Source organism: Ylistrum balloti, unplaced genomic scaffold, assembly GCF_031769215.1.
Source record: "Ylistrum balloti isolate Yb309-2 unplaced genomic scaffold, AGI_CSIRO_Ybal_v1 Utg370714, whole genome shotgun sequence".
Lineage (NCBI taxonomy): Eukaryota > Metazoa > Mollusca > Bivalvia > Pectinida > Pectinidae > Ylistrum > Ylistrum balloti.
In genome coordinates this window covers 742-21,865 of record NW_026782426.1, presented here as the reverse complement: position 1 = coordinate 21,865, position 21,124 = coordinate 742, and the positions used below count along the sequence as shown (strand labels likewise).

Sequence of the window (21,124 nt, the reverse complement as noted above, 5' to 3'; positions counted from 1 at the left end):
TATATTAATTTTTTTCTTTTCCTTTCTTTTTATTGCTGCGGCGGAAATCTACCAGCGATTCTATTAATAACAGTGACATTAAGTTCTTTTCTCCAGAAGAAGTAAACCGTATCAACACCTGATCAGTGTAGTGACTAATGTCAGTCGTCATTATCAAATATAGCCTTGGTGTTATACAGTAATCTGTAGCCCTAAAAAGAAACATGCTAAGCATTATTAGGTAACATATATTACCATACACACTGAATTACGTTGAATGACTATTGATTAAAGCTATACGTACATCGCTGAAATATTTTTACATTGTAATAATACGTATTCCGGATGACATAATACAACACCATATGTTGTTTCTTGAATTAGATATGACTTTTTGTATCCTGTTAAGTAGTGGGTTTTCCGTGGGATTTTCCGATACATGTATCTATCTGTTGGCGGACATGTTATTTAGTCATCTGAACTGAAACCACGAAGGAATATCCAATTGTGTGGTGTAAATTATTGTAACATTGGAGTATAGTGTCTGCGAATCCAAAATAAGGTATATATATATATATATGTATATGTAGCCAGCAGTACTACGCCATCGATTTGATCCTGTTAAGAATGTGTGTTACGCTTCATGTATCCTGTGTATAATGTTGTTTATAAATGCGAGTCTGTAGTGGCGTACATCTGCGTTATTAGACTAGACATGTCACGAATATTTTGATTTGTATATGTTACTAAATATAATCTTTTAATATTAATCATTACAAACTTTTATTAAAAATGAATCTAGTATGACGATATGACGGAACAAGTCAAATACATACCTATGATAATTTTATAATCAGTATTTACGCTAATCTACGGTAAGCATTTTACCTGGGCAGATTTTAATGGGTCATATGGTATCTTTTTCACCGTTAACTTGTGAGATTCCCATGTAGCATTCACGCTACCGTTAACCTAAACCAAATGTGGAGTGAAATTACTGACTGTCTGTCTGGTTTTCCTATGTCGATGTTCGCGCTGACCCAAATATCAATGGTGTTTCCGCTTGTATACTAGTACGCTAATACACAATACACGCGTTCCGACCCATGCTGTTTATGACTAATGACTAAGACATACCAATGTTCTTGATAAATTTGCACCAGGGAATTGATACCATCTGTCATAATAAGATGTCGTTTGATGAGAAGAGAGGAGGATTTATCGTGAAGTGATCTTGGCTATCAAAAAGATTATTATTAATATTTCCGTCCATTATTATAATATTTTAATCTCTGTTTACATATATACAGTTTCACCCTAATCATTTAAACTTACTTATACTATTGTCGGACCCAAATTTGTATTCCATTATATATTGATATTGGAGAAAAATTAGGAAAAATGCCGTAGTGCTTTCAAAGTCTCTCAAGTACTCACTAAATCCTCACTGTTGATAATGATAACTGCATGACATTCTTTTTGGTGTATTAAGCATCAACAATCAAATTCTGTCATGTAAAAATTCACTTTAAAATTCATTTAGAAAATTATTATTCAATATGTTAAGTTATAGATAAACTGATAGTTTTTGTAAATAATTTATCAGCTAAATTCTTACATTTGATTATCTGCTTCAAGTTATAAAGACCTTATATTTCTAGAGACAGGGGCTAGACTAAGTGACAGCTAGATTTGTACTTCGTTGCAGTATTTCTAACAATGCCGATCAAACCAATGTGTTTTAAAAGGGGTTATTTCAGTGTTGATTATTTTGGTTCCAGCATTGTAAACATTTTCAAAGAGAGATCAGGCCCCACTTGTATAAAACATCTCAACGTGAGATTTCCTCAAGCCCAGATTTTCCTCAGCTGATATCTCCTTGAAAATATCTTGTATGAAAATTCCTCAAGGAATTTCAGGACATCCTAGCCGATGACTTCCTCCTGTTCCTTGAGAAAATTTTATACAAGCCGTTTTTGAGGAGATATCAGCTGAGGAAAATCTCGGCTTGAGGAAATCTCAAGTTGAGATGTTTTATACAAGTGGGGCCAGATCTTAACGTTTCGTAATCAAATGTCGATAAATTTTGTATATAATATGATGTCGTTAAAGGAAACGATATTGTTCAAAGTTGAGGTTCGGGTATGTCGCTTGATTCTATTTGACATACTGACAATGTAATTGTTCTAAGCTATCCGGACAATTGTTTTGTACATCACCACGGAATATTATCAGCAGGCCAATCAGTACCTACAGGTGGTCTTCTGGAATCCACGTTACTACGAACTGTACCTTATAGGAGTGTATTTCAATGATGATAAAAGTTTTGTCACCAAGAGCTATAAGGAAGTATATATATATGTATAGGAATGAGACAGCAACAATTATACACTATACGACTCGGGTCGTGAGCTTGTGATAATATATGTGATGGATTTTTATCTCATTTTTAATGGCTTTTGTTTTCTCGACTGTAAAATATTAATGAAAATGAAAGTATTTGTGAAAAGACAACAGAAGTTAGGCGTTGATGATTGAAAATAACTACATCACGTATTGGGATAAAACTATCTACAAAACACTATTAGTTGCTGTATACATCACAGTAGTTTAGAGGGTGTACAGTTGAAACAAAATTGTTTAGCATTTAGTATTCGCCATGATTGTGTCACAAAAGAAAACATAGAAAATGCACGGTCCTTTCTTAAAACTATTGATACGGGGGAAGGCTGGCAACAGTTGGAGGTTCGATGGCGAATGTCTTTCTACGCGCTGATACGTCATACAGTGATATTAATCATGGCAAAGATATGATGGATTGGTTTAAATCTACGGATACACTCGCTTAGATATGAAGCAATACTTGTGAAGGTCTTTACTAGACTACTACGCTATATGGAAATGCTATGTCTAGGTCGTTTGGCGTACGTTTTACTAGACTTTAACCAGTTGTGTATAATAACACTTCGTAATAAATCTGTCAAGTATACTTTTTTTGTTATGCGGTGTGACACATTCGTTGTCAGCTCGATGTGGTTTGTGGGATAAGGATGGGTGACAATAACGAAGTGGCCTCGTGATGGTGAGGTTTATCGACATCAGTTCGCGGTGATCATTTCACAAATATTTTCTTCTACAAATATATGGTTTAAAACGCACACTCATTGAATAGTTAAATCCGCATAGTTCTAATAATCAATTCACGTGCTAACTTCTACTTACGTTAGACTTTGTGTATATATATATAAATACTACCGTTGGTTCTCAATCTTGTAAGAAAAGTTAATAGTTCATCAAACCGGTCTGTTGTACGTGCTGCAACACGCATACATCGTAACCTAATGACGAAATTTAATTATCACAATCGACTTCTGAAATTGTTCCCAAGTTAGATATCGACATAGCTGACACTATAACACAGGCTTTGGATACGTGTATGATATTTGAAGCAAACTTATCCAGGTGTCAGCACTGTTTCTGCTCTGCGCAGTACATTTTTTGTTTATTTTCTAAAGCAATTATCCTAGTATCCTAATTACTAACATAATTAAGTTTGCCGGGGCTTGTGATTTCTACAAAAAAAAAAAACCCATGAGCGTCACAAAGGTTTAAAACAGAACTGAGACACGCTCTGTTAACATCTATCTCCATAAGGAAACACCTGAAAATTCATTACAATATATTCATCATTTATCATTTTGAAGTTGGAGTCTGAAGTGCTGTATACCAAAGATAACTATACTTCCCAGATGAAATCACCGTCTTAATTGCTTTTTTATTTCTGTTTCAGAGAAGATGACAGGGCAATCTATAACATAACGATGCACGTGACATGATAAACCCTGAACTTTGGATTGGTATATACATTTATTATACGTAGTTAGAAAGGTCTACCTGTTCTTTCACCTCCACTATTACCTCACTGCATATCATATTCACTGTAGGGGTCGTTTTCCACTTAATACGTTTTTATCTACTCCATTAAGTCACTAGTAAAATTACACTTGTATGTAAAGAAATTTTTAGTTTTAAAACAGTCATTCCTATGTCTGGCATAACAGTAAGCTGGAATTACAACACTTTTGTATTCCTTAAGATTTAGTCGCTATCATCCAATCACCGGTTGATTTGATAGTGTCAGAGAATAATTCAACAGACAATAGAGCTGTGATTTCGCAGTGCAGCAGCCATTCTTATATCACCGTTGTTTTAAATGTATCTTATTTGGAATAGACCTTAAGTGAATTTTCGATTAACGAAGATTGAATGTAATCTATATAATTTGCTATATTTCAGTGACAAAACTCTATACAGCTTGTGATATCAATTTTGCTGTAGCTAAAAATAGCTGTTAACGAAATGTTACATACATATACCTTTACGTGTAATTCCTTTTTTGTTTTAATTTATTTTACTGCCTTTTAAGATTAAGGATTTGTTTCACTGATTTATGTGTTGTATTTGTCTTTAAATGCTGATAATGGATGTATGATATAAGCATATGGTTAAATGCATAGAGCTGTATATACTATATATTTGAGTACACAATACACAAGGAGGACACGTAAAATTGCTGTTCTTTATCTGGCAACACAACATCTTTGTCCTTTTTCTGGTTATACAATAACTATATCCTTGATCTGACAATCAATAATGTTGTCCTTCATCTGTTCACACAATAACTATGTCCTTTATCTGGCAATACAATAACCCAGTCCTTTATTTGTCAATACAATAATTTTGTCCTTTATCTGTTAATACAACAACTATGTCCTTTAACTGTCAATACAATGATTTTGTCCTTTATCTGTTAATACAATGAAAATGTCCTTTATTTGTCAATACAATAATTTTGTCTTTTATCTGTTAATACAACAACTATGTCCTTTAGCTGTCAATACAATGATTTTGTCCTTTATCTGTTAATACAATGAAAATGGCCTTTATTTGTCAGTACAACAATTTGTCCCTTTTCTGGCAATATTATCATCTTGTCCATTATCTGGCAATACAATAACCCAGTCCTTTATTTGTCAATACACCAATTTTGTCCTTTTCCTGGCAACACAATCATTTTGTTCTTTTTCTGACCATGTAGAGCATTTTATACGGAAATTATTTTTACGGGATTCATGAATCGGGCCTTTTCGAAGACATAATTTTTAGGCACACAAGAACAATACGAAACTTGATCAAATTACATCTTCAGTACATGTCTGGTCACAGCACAATTCATGTCTTGTTACCACATTGATAAGAGGGTAGATTTATGATGAACGCCCTGTCACAAATATTTCAATGACTTTGTTTTAGGTTCATACCAAGACAACTGTTACGATGAAACCTAAGAAACTTGCTGTCCTACTGTTTGGAATACATTCCATAACACAAGCATGTCAACAATTGGAAACGATGCTATCAGGAGGGAACACACCAGGCTGCTTGAAAATGTAGACACAAGGTATATTGCTGACTATCTTTACGAAAATGAGTTTCTGTCTCAAGAAAGTTTAGAGTTCGTAACGGATGAAAATAGGACATCTCGAGACAGATGCCGTCGTTTGCTTTTGGAGTTGTGTCAAAACAAGTATGCATTGGCTCCATTACTTAACGCCCTGATCCACGACAACAGCTTTCCGTACCTATGTACTGAGTTGCTCGTTACTCTAGGCGAGGTTATAGCGACACCACGTCGCAAGTCTCGAAGTTTGAGCTTACCAGTAAATGACGAAGATTACACATTCACTGGAATCTGCAACCCGTCCAGGGAAATCAGACGAACAGTGTTTACCAAAGAACATTTCCAAGCGACAAAGCTGTATTGTAAATTACGAAGGTTACTTAACCAAGGCAAGCACTTGCTGCACGAATTTGACGATGAGTTATATAGATATCAGGCTCTATGGGAAAAACACCAGGACGATACTCTCAGGAGACATCTTATTGCTAACAGGTATTTCGAAGCTAAAATTCTCCAGATGAGAAAGTTATCGGAAGGAGGCGCGGAGGACAATACAATTCGAACTTTATTCAGTGATATTGCCCAACTCGTACCCTACACATCGCATCCCTGCGCTTCTGTCACATCTCTATTGACAATATTCGCTCACGCTCTTTTGACAGCTAGAAAACCGTGTGAAGAAGTCTTGAGTGTACTGAACGAGGCAAAGAGTAACTTTCCGTTCCTTCCAGGTTGTCGCGAAACATCCCTAGTTCTTATCACAGAGTTCAAAGTTTACTGGCAAATATACGAAAAGAGTTCTGATATAGTTACGAAAAAGGAGCTTTTACAGAAATCCGCAGCTGCTGCGATGCACTTTGCGGTTGACGAAGAGCTGAACGAAGATCTGGCTTATAAACTCTATATCAACAGGGGGCTACGGTTTCTACAGTCACTGGCTAACCTCGGTCTTGGCTATACGCTGAGGAACATTCGCCATGATTGTGTCACAAAAGAAAACATAGAAAATGCACGGTCCTTTCTTAAAACTATTGATACGGGGGAAGGCTGGCAACAGTTGGAAGTTCGATGGCGAATGTCTTTCTATGCGGCAAATGCGAAAATCGCTTTTGTTGAAGGCAATATCAAGGAGGCGTTAACATTATCCGAATCTGCTTTGGATTTGTCAAACAGTATTCATTTTAAAGAGGAACATGACAATATAAAGGAATTCATTCGATTCATAACAGACAACACAGTTCAGCAGAGCTCCGAATCAGATCAACATACATTAATCACAAACTCCGTGAGTGAATCAGATCATCAAGGGTCCTCAGATGTGTTGGATGTTCATGATAAACCAATTAGTAATAAAAGGCAACACGTGGACAACGAGCTGGAAAAATATCAGTGTGAGGAGTCCGGGAAAATGAAGTGGACGTTCCCAGCGATTACAAAGATGTTTTACCCGGATTCAGACTATAAGCAGTGGTATTCTTCGCGGATGTTGCAGTATATCGGCTTATTGGTCGTATTAGCAATGTTACAATGCATTTATTCTTTCCTTTAAGTTGAGTTTTGGTTCCCATTAGCTTTGTTGACGACAATTACAACCTTTTTTCACATGTCAAACAACAATACATAAGTCAAAACATGATGAAAATGATGCATGTTATATCCGCTGTCAGAGTTCTGCTTCTGTGATAAAGAAACGTGCAAAAATGTTAATGATAGCGAGATGAGCAATAACAGTACGAATACATTGAAAAACCTGGCTTTTGCCAGATTTTACGATGAGTTTATAAAAATTGATTTGCTGGTAAACTAGTTTTGCTAAGCTTTGCATTCATAGATCAAACAAACATTTGCGGTCCGTTTCATAATAAATATTTTGTGTATCAATATTGGAAAACCGCAAAAATTGTAAAAAAAAAATGTACAATAGTCACACCATAATGGCATGTCTTTCATTATCATATTGATGACAAGAGGGGTCTATATTCATATTGGAAAAGCTGAAACAGGATTCTAATCCAGTCATTACAGCTGACGTCAATGTGTTTGATGGTTAATGTACTGCAGTCTGTAAACAATTCAAACATATGATCACACATACTTTTAAAGATCAATGTGTTACAGTTTCATTTCTTTAGGTTTATACACTTTCTTTAATTACTCATATGCTGATATGTTGTAGTACAGTATTGTATTTAAATAATGTTAACACCAATTTAAATAGCTTATTTACGATAAAACGATAGTGAGATAAAGGATTGAACACGATGATTTAATAGCTGATCGATTCATAGATAGCCGAGTAGTTTCTGGAATGCTACAATACAAATCAGCTATTAATTATAAGTTCAGTCTTTTTGATATAACATCCAGAGAAACGAGGAAGAAAAACATGTAACGTATAGTTATTGTTACTATTACTATTCTGTAAGTTAGCAATAGCTTTATTTTACACAATCAAAAGGCAGCGCTTCAAATTTCCCCGGTTTTTCTCCATTGCATATAAGTTCATAAACCACTCATGACATTAATGTTTGTTGAAAACAGTTGCTCTTTGTATGTAGGGTCAACAGAATAGTTATTATTTGGCGTATCGATTTACCGGCGGAATGAAACCAATGAAGAGAAGTATATCGCAAAGTTACAAAGTTGACTTACACTATTTTATTGTGTAACAAGCGAAGAAGTAATAGTAATACGGCTGATGAAGCGAGTTCTTTACCAGAGTATGTACTAACGAGATAACTGCACAGTACAGAGCTTCATTTTAGTCTACGAAGTTGCTTATTTTAAATGGTACCTAGGGGGAACCTCAAATTCCAGTTAAACGAAAATTACTTTGTAGTCTTTGCCAAAATTGTTTTAACTCATTAATATTATTTTCTATTTTTGTACCACTTACTCAAATATGTATTTATGAAAGATTTCTCGTGCTGTCAATATGTAGTAGCATTTCAGTGGTACAACACTATTATACAATTTTTTTTAATGAACTCGCTTTCTTTTCAAATAATGGAGAAGACGTAATCATTGAAGTTATGTAAGAGTTTATATCTAATGTTTGTCTTTGTTTATGGACATTAACGTGATAATGCTTGTGATTATCACTGGAATCTTACTTCATCGTCTACCACCATTATAATTTGACAATACATCTCTACTCTCTGATATTCTGTGATATGTCTTTCTGACAACCAACACGTGTAGAGAGATGTAACTTACAAGGTGTTGTGATAACTTTTCTTCTCGATTTTCATATGCATGATCATTTTTTATCTTGACATAGCTTGGTTGTAAAAAACTTCTGTTAAATTTGTAGTTGATGTTTGCTTACGCCTTCATGTAACATTTAAATTATTAAACGATTAGGTTTATTAATTGCTTGGACAATGTACATCATCTTCTATTTCTTTCCTACAACACTTTGAGCCGATTTCTTTTTCTGGCTATCTTGAGATGTCAATACTTTCAGCATCTAGCACCATCTACTGAAGGTTGTTAGAAGACGGGGAAGTTGTGACGCGTATTTATTGTATATTTTTTTTTATTGTTTTCGCATTTGTATGTACGCCACTGTCGTACATTTCTGATATCATCGTGTAATATTAGTCTTACACTTGTTTTTATAGAATGGAGAAATCATAGGTAAACCACTGAAGAATATCTTTAATAGGATTAGAAAGAGAAGGTTGTCAATTACTACTACGATGGGAAAAATTAATTGTCTAAACATCAAAGATAATATTATAATTCCACACGTTAATATAAAGAGTATGGCTACTATTTGTGCAGTCAAATTATGTGGTTAACCTTTGATTTCGGTTTTGATATTAAATATTGATATTTTATGGTTAAGTAATGTTGATGAAATGAATATAGACAACATGTTTCATGTTAGCCTTTATCTGTAGAAGTATCGATCTGTGCAGACACTGCTTTGTTTTTGTATGCACCATTGACAGTGTGATATCAATGTACCTATGCATTTTTCTCGGTTATATATCATCAACTTCAAAGTTGAAACAAAGTATGTTTTCATTGTTTAACAAAAATGTAAAAAAGTATTTATAATTCAAATTGGAGCAACAATCTCGAGGTTAATACTCAACCAAAGGACTAGTCACTGGAACATTATCATATTGTAAAAGTATTATTGCCAACACAATTATTTGTGTTTTACACAGATCAGACACCTGATATTACTGGTACTCTCTCTCCTTCTCCCTGTGTACATTTACATTATTCTATATATATATACCTCACGAATGTTCATTAGATAATTGCAAAGCAAAGCTTTATTTTGAGGAATAAAACGGTTTTTGAACGTAATTTATTTGTGGCTTCTATGTGCTAAGGGTACTAACAGTTCTAAGAGTTAAAGAAACAGTGAATATCACTTTGCTTAAATAACCTACTGATTTTTTCGTTGCAGAACACTTGTAATTTGGTGGCTTCTATGTGCTAAGGGTGCTAAGAGTTAAAGAATCAGTGAATATCGCTTTGCTTAAATAACCTACTGATTTTTTTCGTTGCAGAACACTTGTAATTTCTTCATTATATGATCACACTAATGATAATAATCGTTTGGACCATAAAAATGGAGACGTCTGTGTTATATCGTCTGTACAATTATAGGACAATGTTCCTATTATTTTTGTCTCCAAAGTCCAGTGTCTCCAAGATAACAGGATACCGAGCCTATCTCCACTTGCAAGAGTTACAAACCTTGTTAACAGTATATGTGTATTGACAGACGAGGCTGGTACCTGTGTATTGACAGACGAGGCTTATACCTGTATATAAGTGTATTGACAGACGAGGCTGGTACCTGTGTATGAGTGTATTGCCAGACGAGCCTGGTACCTGTATATGAGTGTATTGACAGACGAGGCTGGTACCTGTGTATGAGTGTGTAACCTGTGTATGAGTGTATTGCCAGACGAGCCTGGTACCTGTATATGAGTGTATTGACAGACGAGGCTGGTACCTGTGTATGAGTGTATTGCCAGACGAGCCTGGTATATGTATATGAGTGTATTGACAGACGAGGCTGGTACCTGTATATGAGTGTATTGACAGGAGGCTGGTACCTGTATATGAGTGTATTGCCAGACGAGCCTGGTATCTGTATATGAGTGTATTGACAGACGAGGCTGGTACCTGTGTGTGAGTGTATTGACAGGAGGCTGGTACCTGTATATGAGTGTATTGCCAGACGAGCCTGGTACCTGTATATGAGTGTATTGACAGACGAGGCTGGTACCTGTGTATGAGTGTATTGCCAGACGAGCCTGGTATATGTATATGAGTGTATTGACAGACGAGGCTGGTACCTGTGTATGAGTGTATTGGCAGGAGGCTGGTACCTGTATATGAGTGTATTGACAGACGAGGCTGGTACCTGTATATGAGTGTATTGACAGACGAGGCTGGTACCTGTGTATGAGTGTATTGCCAGACGAGCCTGGTATATGTATATGAGTGTATTGACAGACGAGGCTGGTACCTGTGTATGAGTGTATTGGCAGGAGGCTGGTACCTGTATATGAGTGTATTGACAGACGAGGCTGGTACCTGTATATGAGTGTATTGACAGACGAGGCTGGTACCTGTGTATGAGTGTATAGACAGACGAGGCTGGTACCTGTATATGAGTGTATTGACAGACGAGGCTGGTACCTGTATAACTGATCTTTTGGATAATCCATTTAGTGAATCGGTTTACTGCCACCAAGACCCATTTGATTTGTGTTTGTAAACTGCAACAACCTGACATGCTCGTTTTAATGCTCACTGGTGGGACTAATCTTCTGGCCGAAGTTAAAGTGTACCCTGAGTGAAAAAAAATGTATACAGTATTATTTCTTATGATCCAGTATCAAAAAGATTGAAAACGGCATCAAAATCAGCCGGCCCAATACCGAAATATTGACGTGTACGATTTGCCCCTGTCCTCCTACTCATCAGCCTTGGGCTGAACGGGACCCTATCGGCTGTGACGTCACATATGCAACGACTATTAGCAGCCGCCATAGAAGGAATAGGCGAGACGATATTTAAAGTTTAGACTGCAAGTAAGAGTTTTGAGGAATTGGATCATCAGACGATAATAATATGTTGACGGTAAACAGCCGTATGAAATTCGTCAAAAGTGTTCAATTCAAACATACCTACTGTCAACCTCAGGACAAAAGATTAGGCATCAGTTATAATGGAAACAATCAATTTTATAAAAAATATGCATACATTGTATATCTAAAATGACCATTGCCATCAAAAATCAAAATTTGTATTTTAGACTTAGTGAAGGACTGGAGATGTTTGAAGATATTTGAATTAAGATCTACGGTAAGATGAGAATTTCCGAACAAAATTGTATCCAACAAGAACGCAACTTTCAAAGCAGTGAAATTTTATAAGAAAACATCCCTTTAATTGGTATAAAGATAACACTATAAAATGGAGTAGAAAGCATTTTCACAGAGGTTATCAGAAGTTCACGAAGCATTATTTAAAAATTTACTAGTGAGTTTAACAGCTAAATCGACGACTCTAGGATAACGAAGTCCGTTAGTATTGTATATATACACTTCTAACTCATGGAAACATTCAAGTTAACCGCTGTCACAAATACTACATACGTATTCACATTTTTATTGGCTTTTAGAGACGCAGATTAAAACACACATATTGCTTCCCCAATATAAGTATAGGTTTCTATACTGGAGTATTTGTCCCAATAGTACATCTCCATTTGTAAAGAAAGGGGTGGTAGGTACGCTTTCGTAAAATACATCAGTTTTTAATCGGTTGTCGTTTTGAGTGGTATAAATCAAGGATTCGTTATAATTTGTAGAGATCGACTGGATAATAAAAAGTGTAATATTTATAGTCACTAGATTTACAAAGTATGAAAACACAAATTAATCTGGATAGCCTCCACATGTGTATTCAGACACTCACATCGTTTGTCTACTCAAAAGGGAAAAATCACAATTGAAATTGTAAAAAAGTCATTTTTATATGAGTAGATACCTTTTACGGGTAATGTCCTGGAGGACACCCCTCCGTGGAGGACAGTCAAAGGGAACTCCCTCCCTTTGACTGTCCTCCACGGAGGGGTGTCCTTCTGTCCTCCATGGAGGGGTGTTCTTCTGTCCTCCAGGACATTACCCGTAAAAGGTATCTACTTATATGTATGTAGCACTTAAGATATAACCTACATCAGTAAGTGTCAATGCAATATATCAAGTAAGTCGCTAAAAGCTCGCATATCGAACACACGATGGAAGCTCCCGGGTTTCGATAGGGCTGTTTCGACAGCGTTAAACTTATGATGTTTCGAAGCTTCAAATAACAAGCATCATATAAAAGATTTTCTTTAAGTTAAAAAATGAAAAAAAAAAAAAAAAAAAAACATATATATCATTTCTTTATGATGTGCTACACTGATTTATTTTCCAGGTGGGACAGAATACCGACATGTTGGACAGTTTAATTTACAATATGTAAATAAACACTATTATCAGTTCTTACTGATCAGCATTTTCAAATTTGATTTGATTTTAAACTTACAGGTATATGAAGGTTTGGAAATATTTTTAGACATTCTTGATAAAAACTTTAGTTAAAACCACATTCCACAGCAGGAAAAAACTTCATATTCACAGATTTTCTAGACGAACATGTCAGTATTTTGAAACTGTATAAGCTATTGTTAGTAATCATAAAAGACATAATTTCAGACTTGCTGTTTCTTCAAATTTATTAACTTGGTGTTGTTTTCTTCTCGACAAAAATGACACTGGGCAATGTTCACATTCCAACACTTGTCTGATGGCACTACTCAGAGTCATCATAGTTATATATTATGACAGAAAGACATTTAAACCTGTTTAGTTTTTTTAACAGAAATTTTAAAAATCATCGTACTTTTTGGTTTAGTTAGAAAGGGAGGAAAATGAGAGCTGTTCATCTGTGTTTGATTAGCTGTTACAACATGGCGCCTATCTGACGTCAGAAAAGCAACAACTGTCATTTACAAATAGGATACATTCTCGACGGTGACATGCATTCTATCAGTTTCAAGTTAAAACATATCAACTACAAGGATTTACACCACATACTGTTTATTGACATTTCAGTCAGTCACGATCATGTACAATTGTACAAATATGACCTGAGATACTTTAGCGGTAGAAAAGCTGAAACGATATAACTAACACATTAAGTTTTTTTAACCATCCCAGTACATAGTTACTTGTACAATGAGAGCAATATCCTTCCATTCAACATCAAACTACACTATTTATTTTAAAACATAGAACAAGCTTAAAATGAACATTATTTACTTCATTTGGTCTCAACGTACATTCATGAATATTTAATTTGTTTTTGTTCCATTGGTTTGTGCATATCCCCTGCTATAAGCTACATACATACGTACATAGATAATAAGGATATGTCTTCCAGATATTATTATTATTTTCAAATTTCTAACTCTATAAAGCACTACAAGGCTGTTCACAATCTTCTTTTTCTTAAAATGCGTACTTCATTTTATCTTTTACAATTACGACAAACTTTGTCCACTTCCATTTATCACTCCTGTTGACTCGATCGTTGTGGAATAAAATCGATACGTCCGGAGAAAACCAGCTGTGACTCAAAAATATTCAAGTGCGACACGTGAATCGAACCATCCTCACTTTCCTTTTAGGCAAATATATTTGATCACTTCATCTCGTTACGACATCAGCGACATCGGAGCTTTTCTCGGGTCTTTTTTCACGGAACCACTTTTGTATGTCTTTAAAGCTCTTTGATGCACCGGGTGTGCCTCTTGGCAGCAAGGGTCATAGGACGACCGTTTTCATTGCTGAAGCGACCATTGAAAATCCCCTTTAGACTGAACAGACATTATTACAAGCTGTCGCTACCTGGCCCTATATCTATGCACGCGTCAACAAGAATCGCTACAAAGGGTGTCGGCTTGAGATGGTATTATACACTGAAAGAACACTCCAACAAACCAGATGCGGCTGCTTACAAATTTATTAACAAACACAAATACTCTACACACCAAAGCTTCCACCTGACCCATGATGATCACAAATAAAATATCTTTATCTTTAAATATGTGATGGTTAAATATTTATCATTAATTTCGTAACAAGACAATAAATACTTATAACTTTCATTCGCTAGGCATCCTTAGGCCGATAGAAAATTTATTTAGTCTATCTGAATTAGTCATTATCAATCATGTAATCGGTCAAGTGAGACATTCCCTATGACGTCACCACGTCCGAGCCCACAATGACGTCACGATGGTCACGCGTTGGATACTACTATCATTTAAGGCACCTTATATAGCGGCATTGTTGTGCAAAATAGTTTCGATATTGCGGAGTTACTTCCCTTAGTTTCACCCTATCAGCGTGACAGCCGATGGGGCCAGGATTGTCCAAACGTTAAGTTGTTGGTTGTTGATTTTAAGTTTGGTATTAATATTGCGTTATTATACCTATAATAAATAATGCTTAGTCGTTGTGATATCAGTCGTTGTCGCACCTGTTTCAGAGTTCGATAAGGATTTAAGATAACATTCAAAGTGTGGAATAACCAATAGAGCACACATTGTTGTCAAACACATTGCAGAATTAATGTTCATTTACTATGTGGAATATAAACGGAGAACATGTTGAAGAAAGAAATGCTTCAAGAAATCATGACCTGTGTTAACTAAATATAATTTACCATTAACCATAAGCTTACTTCGACAACGTTAAAAAGAACAATCAGAGCATAGATAAAGTCGTCAATTAAAGCAGCAATTTAGGATATTTCAATTCCAGTAATCCCCGATGTATCTAGATTTGAAAAACATCAAATCTTCCATTTTGTTTATGAACATACAGTTTGCCATTTTGTATGTCCAGTCCTGATACATAATAATCCACATCAAGGATGGGGAACATTCCAGTGGGCTCGCACCTGGTATTGTACCGAACGATCATTCTTTCTCCAGGGAGGTAGAAAGTGCCTTCCCTGCTCACAACACCACATCGTATCGACTGATATTCATAATCTGGCTTTATCGAGCATATCCTCTCTCCCGTTGATGTAATCAGGACCATTTCATTTCTGACCATTCGTCCAGTAAACAGTCCGTATTTAGATCCGAGTTCTGTGGTACATAGATATACACTATGATACTGGTCATAGTTAGTGATGTGAGAGTAGATCTCAACAACGCGAGCATTAGGCTGACCTAATAAATAAACATGCATCCCGCCGCCATATTGTCCACCAACGAACAACATTCCATCAAGGAATTCCATTCCGTACGATGACATTCCATTCCGAATGGACAAAATTTCTGTAAGTTGTCCTGATGATGCATTATATTTGTAGATTGTGCGGTCATTACGAGGGGTGTGTCCTATGAAAAAGGTTCCGTGATCTTGATAGGCGAGTTCTTCAAGTTCAAATTCAAAGTTGTATGTGTTTAATATGGAACCGTCTTGTCCAGAATACAGAACAACTCTATTTTCGTACTGGTCCATGCCGAGGATGTTGTTGTCCTCCGTTACAGCAAACGAGGAAAGAGAACAGCTCTGTCCATTCTCGCACAAATCTAACGACAACACCAATTCTGGCAGCGAGGACACGGGCTCTGTTCGTGATAGAAAACATGTACTAACTATCAAAACATGAAAAATAATTATATTCGAATATGTATATTTTGTTATACATGTAGATAATATGATTATTCAATGGGTTTCATCATTACGTAAAAGTTTCGTGCTAAATCGGGAATCTTCGGCACCTTCCGACATGCTGTGTTTGAAATGCGTGTATCAACATAAAAAGTTAAACTTGTGTCAACGTGTAATGATTTTCCACAATGTATACATCAAGTCTGATACACTTACCAAAGCAAGGTGTTGGTCCACACTCTAAAGAGACATCCTCCGTCTCGGGTTCTGCAAATACATCAGCATATCAAGATTATTTTGTAGTGACATACAGAGTTAACTCCCCTGAATTATTCAACTCGTAGAAAAGAAAAATGGCGTCGGTTTTGACTTGCTGTTCAAAAAGGAAGCCCGAAATCAAAGGTAAAGACGGGATCTCGGTGAGTTCTTACTCGTAAGTAGTCTAATAAGTGTAAAAACGAGTATTTAATAATGGTTGTGATTGAATGGAATGACATAATGTACCAATAGACAATCGAAAGGCAGACAGTGCTGCATTGCACCGGTGTTACCGGTAAAATATACCAACTATCTTAGTGCAAGTTGAGCCGCGGGAACTCCTTCGTTCGGGAAAAAATGTATTTGGGTTAAATCAAATTAAGTCCATTTCAATGCATGTGCTGTGATATAACATATGGGTTATTCAATAAGTATTGTGATTTAGGTGTTTATGTGCAAAATAGAAAGCATTTTGTGTGTGTGAAACTAATGGGAGGGGGGGGGGGTTCTGAACTAGTACTGTACTGTACTAGTACTGTAGCATGAAATATAGGCCAAATGTACATGTAGATTGAAAATAGTAAGGTATTTACTGTATACTGTACATGTATATATGCTTATACATCTCAAGCTAAAAATAGTTTTCTAATGCATTCACACTCTTCCACCCACAGGTTCCAAGTACATCTAAAGCGTAAATGTAAAATTTCATTTGTATATTGTAAAATCAATATTTTTTGCAGAGATTTGAACTTTGTTGAATTGCCAAAGGCAAGAAAGAGCAGTTTGAAATCAAAAGAGTGGAAAGCAGGATTGTATCCGGTGGAAATCCTGTCCAGTCCAGAAGATGGTTATGTCAAAGGTCATTTTACAGGTATGTTGTATGTAGTAAATACTATTGATAATTATTGCTTTCAGCATTTTGTTGACTTTTTTATTATTTATTTTTAACTGTATACATATAATATATGCATGCATAAACTTTCATCATTAGGTGTGTAACATTTAACACAGGCTGTTGAACAGTAACAGTTATGTTCTATAACTTAAAAACAAATTACCAATGTTATACCATTAATCAAGAATCTTCAGGATTTTTTTAAACTCAAGTCTCCTTATATATATGCATAAATATGTGATCATTAACACTTTCGATACATGATTAATATTATATCATTGTATATAGAAAAATCTGTATAATCAAATGTAATCTTTCAATTCCTCTAAAGAAAATCTTATGTCAGCCTTGTAAATACTAGCTGTTTCCTACCAACTCAGCTAGGGAGATCTTGTTATCTCATTCGGTAAAGTGTAACACTAGTTAGCGAGAGCAGGGACATATAATACGTATACTCTGTTATATACGTCCCTGGTGAGAGGTCATGAGTTCGACTCCTAGTGACGCATTAAGAAAATTAATAATCTCTGTTACTCTTATGATAGTTTCGTCTGCTTTTTCTTCTTCTTCTTCATCTTAAAAAAATTATCAGGTATCAATGGTTCAATCATAGTAATACATTTTTGTTTGAAAACATTAATTTTAAAAACTACCTGGAGTAATACCTCCCTTGACAAAATAACACTATGGGATCATATTACATGTAATGAAATGAAATACAAAACATTTTTCGAACAAAATGTTACAAATGTACCTTCTCATTTAACTCCCTGCCAGAAATTGAACGGATATTGGGGAGAGGAAGGAAGGGGGGGGGGAAAGAAATTGTTTGAAGTCACTTCAAGCTAATAATTCAATGTACCGGTAAATGGTTTTTGCACACTAGATCAACAGGTGTATTTGATAAAATGCATCATTGAAATTTGTCATAGTTTATTTATGATGTAAAATCTTTATTGATAGGATGGAGTGCAAAGTATGACACTATCATCAAAGAGGCAGAACTTGAGACTAATGAATGTGAGGGGACACAGTCAATTGTGAATGTGGGTTCAATGATCAAGGACAGTCTGACAACAGGTTCAAGACTGGACAGCATTGTAAGGCTAAAAACTCCTATGGATGAAAGGGATTTTTCTTGTCTTCAAGAAAAGCTACACATGTTTAAAAAAACAGAAACAAAAACTGTGTACAGCTTAAGGTCACGCTTCGACTTGAACTCTATTTTTGGGAAACATTGGGATTTTAGGATACTTAATAAGGAAGGAGATTGTGTTTATATTAAAACAGCAACAGTTAAGATTTATCATAAATCTCTAAGAGAATCCAAAGAATTTGTTGTCCGAAAGACTGGTGGTCAGCTCAGGATTGAAGAATCATTTCGGCCAAGGGGCAAACAAGTCATAGTCAGTTTTGTGAAGTGCACTGGCAACTACAGAATGTTACCAAATTTGATGGATGACCCTCTCTTGTAATGCCAAAGTTAACATTTAAAAAATGATCATCATTTCTAGAGAAGAACTTTTTAATATACTATTGAAAAACTATTGGAATAAACCATTAAATATACCAACTGTTAAAGAAATATCAACAGCTATTGAAAGCATCTGTACATTGAAATTTCTCCCAGATGAACATAGTTTGAAATGTTTACGTGCTGAACTTTTTAGGCTTAAACAAAATGGTTTACAAGCAAAAGTGAAGGGTGGGTCACAATTTAGAAAGTTTAAAGAACAATTAAAACATTCCAAATATAGTTGGGACGTCAAAGTTGATAGAGAAGAAACTCAGTTTTTAGTTGATAAAATAAAGGCTGATACTGAAAAAGATCTAAGGGATAAAGAAAAAGAAAACAAAGAGTTGAGGGAAAAGTTATGTAATTTAAGTGCAGTAATTGGTACTCCTGAAGTGAAACCTATAAAGCGGAAAGCATTTGCTGATTGCACACCTAGTTGGCAGTCGAAAATTAGGAAAAAAGATGAAGAACATTGTAAAAAAGCACTGTCATTTTTAAAAGATTCAGATGCTGTGCCTGTATCTGTCACAGTGGTCAGGAATGGAAAAGAGGAGGTGCTTAGATTGTATGAAACTGGTGAAAATAAGGAAAACCAGTCACTGGAGGCAAGTGAAACTTTAGATGATTTGAATGCTCTGATTTACATTTTAGATACATTTAACATCAGTAAAGATGCATATCATGAGTTGAGTATGGCATTTAAAACCCTCCCAAGAATTAACGCTGTTAATAAAGTTCTTTCAGATTTAAATTCAAAATTTGATATCATCCAAACTCCAGATGGACTTGGTGTTCAGCAGAGTTTGAAAAAACATTTACATGACGTACTTTCACATAAGATTAAAACTGACAAGAACTTTGCCCCTGCAGGTAAGGTAAAAATTAAAATATCAGGGGATGGTACAAATATAGGGAAAAGGATTCATGTTGTTAATGTTACTTTTACTATTGTAAATGAAGAAAGGAGTGCATCAGTCCGGGGAAACTACCCTTTGGCTGTCATACGAACTGCAGAAAAATATAGTGATCTAGTATTGGGTTTATCAGATTTGGTTAAGGAAGTTGAGGAACTAGATGGCAATAGTCTAAAAGTACAACATAGAAGTTTTGATATTGAAATAGTTTTAGGCGGGGATTATAAATTTCTTCTGCTTGCTACTGGAATATCTTCAGTAGCTTGTCAGCATTTTTGCATTTACTGCACATGTAACAAGGCTGAAAAACTAGACCTCAGTAGAAATTGGTCTATGGTTGATCCATCCAAAGGAGCTAGACTTGAGTATAAGTGTGAGGAATTGGTACAATCTTCATCACTAAAGAGAAAGAAGGTCAACAAGGGTTTTTTTTCTGTGAAGAATAAGCCACTTTTTCCAAGCATTACTCCAAATCGTGTTGTTATAGACCATTTGCATATGTATTTGAGAATATCTGACAAATTGTTCAATCTTCTCCTTTCTGACTTAAGATGCTTAGATAACATAAATGAGAACTCCACATTTACAAGTGTGTACGAGAAGAAAGACAAACTGAAGCATGTTTTGAAATTAGAAAATGTGCTACAGCAACTTGGAATACATTTTGAGATAGGTGTAAATCAAGAAACAAAGAAATTGGACTACAGAGACCTTACAGGTCCAGAGAAGCGTGTTTTGTTTGACCATTTTCATGCATCAGATTTGTTTGAGGATAAGGACAGAGCAGCAGAGATTCAGGAATTATGGGATGGCTTTAAAGACATAAATGAGTTAATAAAATCTGAAAATCCAGACCCTGATGAGATTGAAGCGAAGGCAAAAAGCTGGTGTGCTCTTTATATACAGGTGTATCAAACAAGAGATATTACCCCATACATACACTTGTTGAGATATCATGTGGGAGAGATCATTAGAACTCATGGAACCATGGTAAGATTTAGCCAACAAGGACTAGAAAAACTCAATGATAATATAACAAAGCAGTTTTTTAGGGGATCATGTCATAGAGGATTACCTGCATTGAAGCAAGTATTAGAGAAACAAAATCGGCTCTTATTTCTCGAGGGAAAAGGGAAAAGAACAAAAGAAGGTAGGAAATGTTCAAACTGTCATGGTGCAGACCATAACTCAAAGTCATGTGCCAAGTAGTTTTCTGTGTGTATCTATTAAAAATGCAGCATGCTTTCTTAAGTAAAATCCAATCTATATTGTATTGAGGTTGTGTAACTGCCAGTTATTTGTTGATGTAAAAATGATATACCTGCAGATATAAAAAAAAGGCATTCAATTAATATGAAAGTGAAATATATGACTGCATTAAAT

At 35.4% G+C, this 21,124-nt stretch overlaps 3 protein-coding genes across 3 annotated transcripts; 2 read left to right on the top strand and 1 right to left on the bottom strand.

Annotated features, from left to right (window-relative positions):
• The first annotated feature begins 415 nt into the window (after positions 1–415).
• Positions 416–9,763, top strand: LOC132557750 (uncharacterized). The gene is made up of 3 exons (XM_060222279.1): positions 416–541; positions 3,770–3,836; positions 5,293–9,763. The coding sequence occupies exon 3, from the start codon at positions 5,373–5,375 to the stop codon at positions 6,987–6,989; it is 1,617 nt and encodes a 538-aa protein (XP_060078262.1). The 5' UTR covers positions 416–541; positions 3,770–3,836; positions 5,293–5,372; the 3' UTR covers positions 6,990–9,763.
• Positions 9,764–15,306: 5,543 nt separating this feature from the next.
• LOC132557726 (uncharacterized) lies at positions 15,307–16,441 on the bottom strand (the record flags this gene model as incomplete). Its single annotated transcript, XM_060222248.1, has 2 exons — positions 15,307–16,112; positions 16,372–16,441. Coding segments are annotated over 2 exons (876 nt in total), but the record flags the coding sequence as incomplete, so codon positions are not given.
• A 67-nt stretch (positions 16,442–16,508) lies between these two features.
• On the top strand, positions 16,509–19,230 carry LOC132557725 (uncharacterized). Its single transcript, XM_060222246.1, has 3 exons — positions 16,509–16,588; positions 17,157–17,287; positions 18,275–19,230. Exons 1-3 carry the CDS (start codon positions 16,509–16,511, stop codon positions 18,784–18,786), a joined length of 723 nt encoding a protein of 240 aa, XP_060078229.1. The 3' UTR covers positions 18,787–19,230.
• The last annotated feature ends 1,894 nt before the right edge of the window (positions 19,231–21,124 follow it).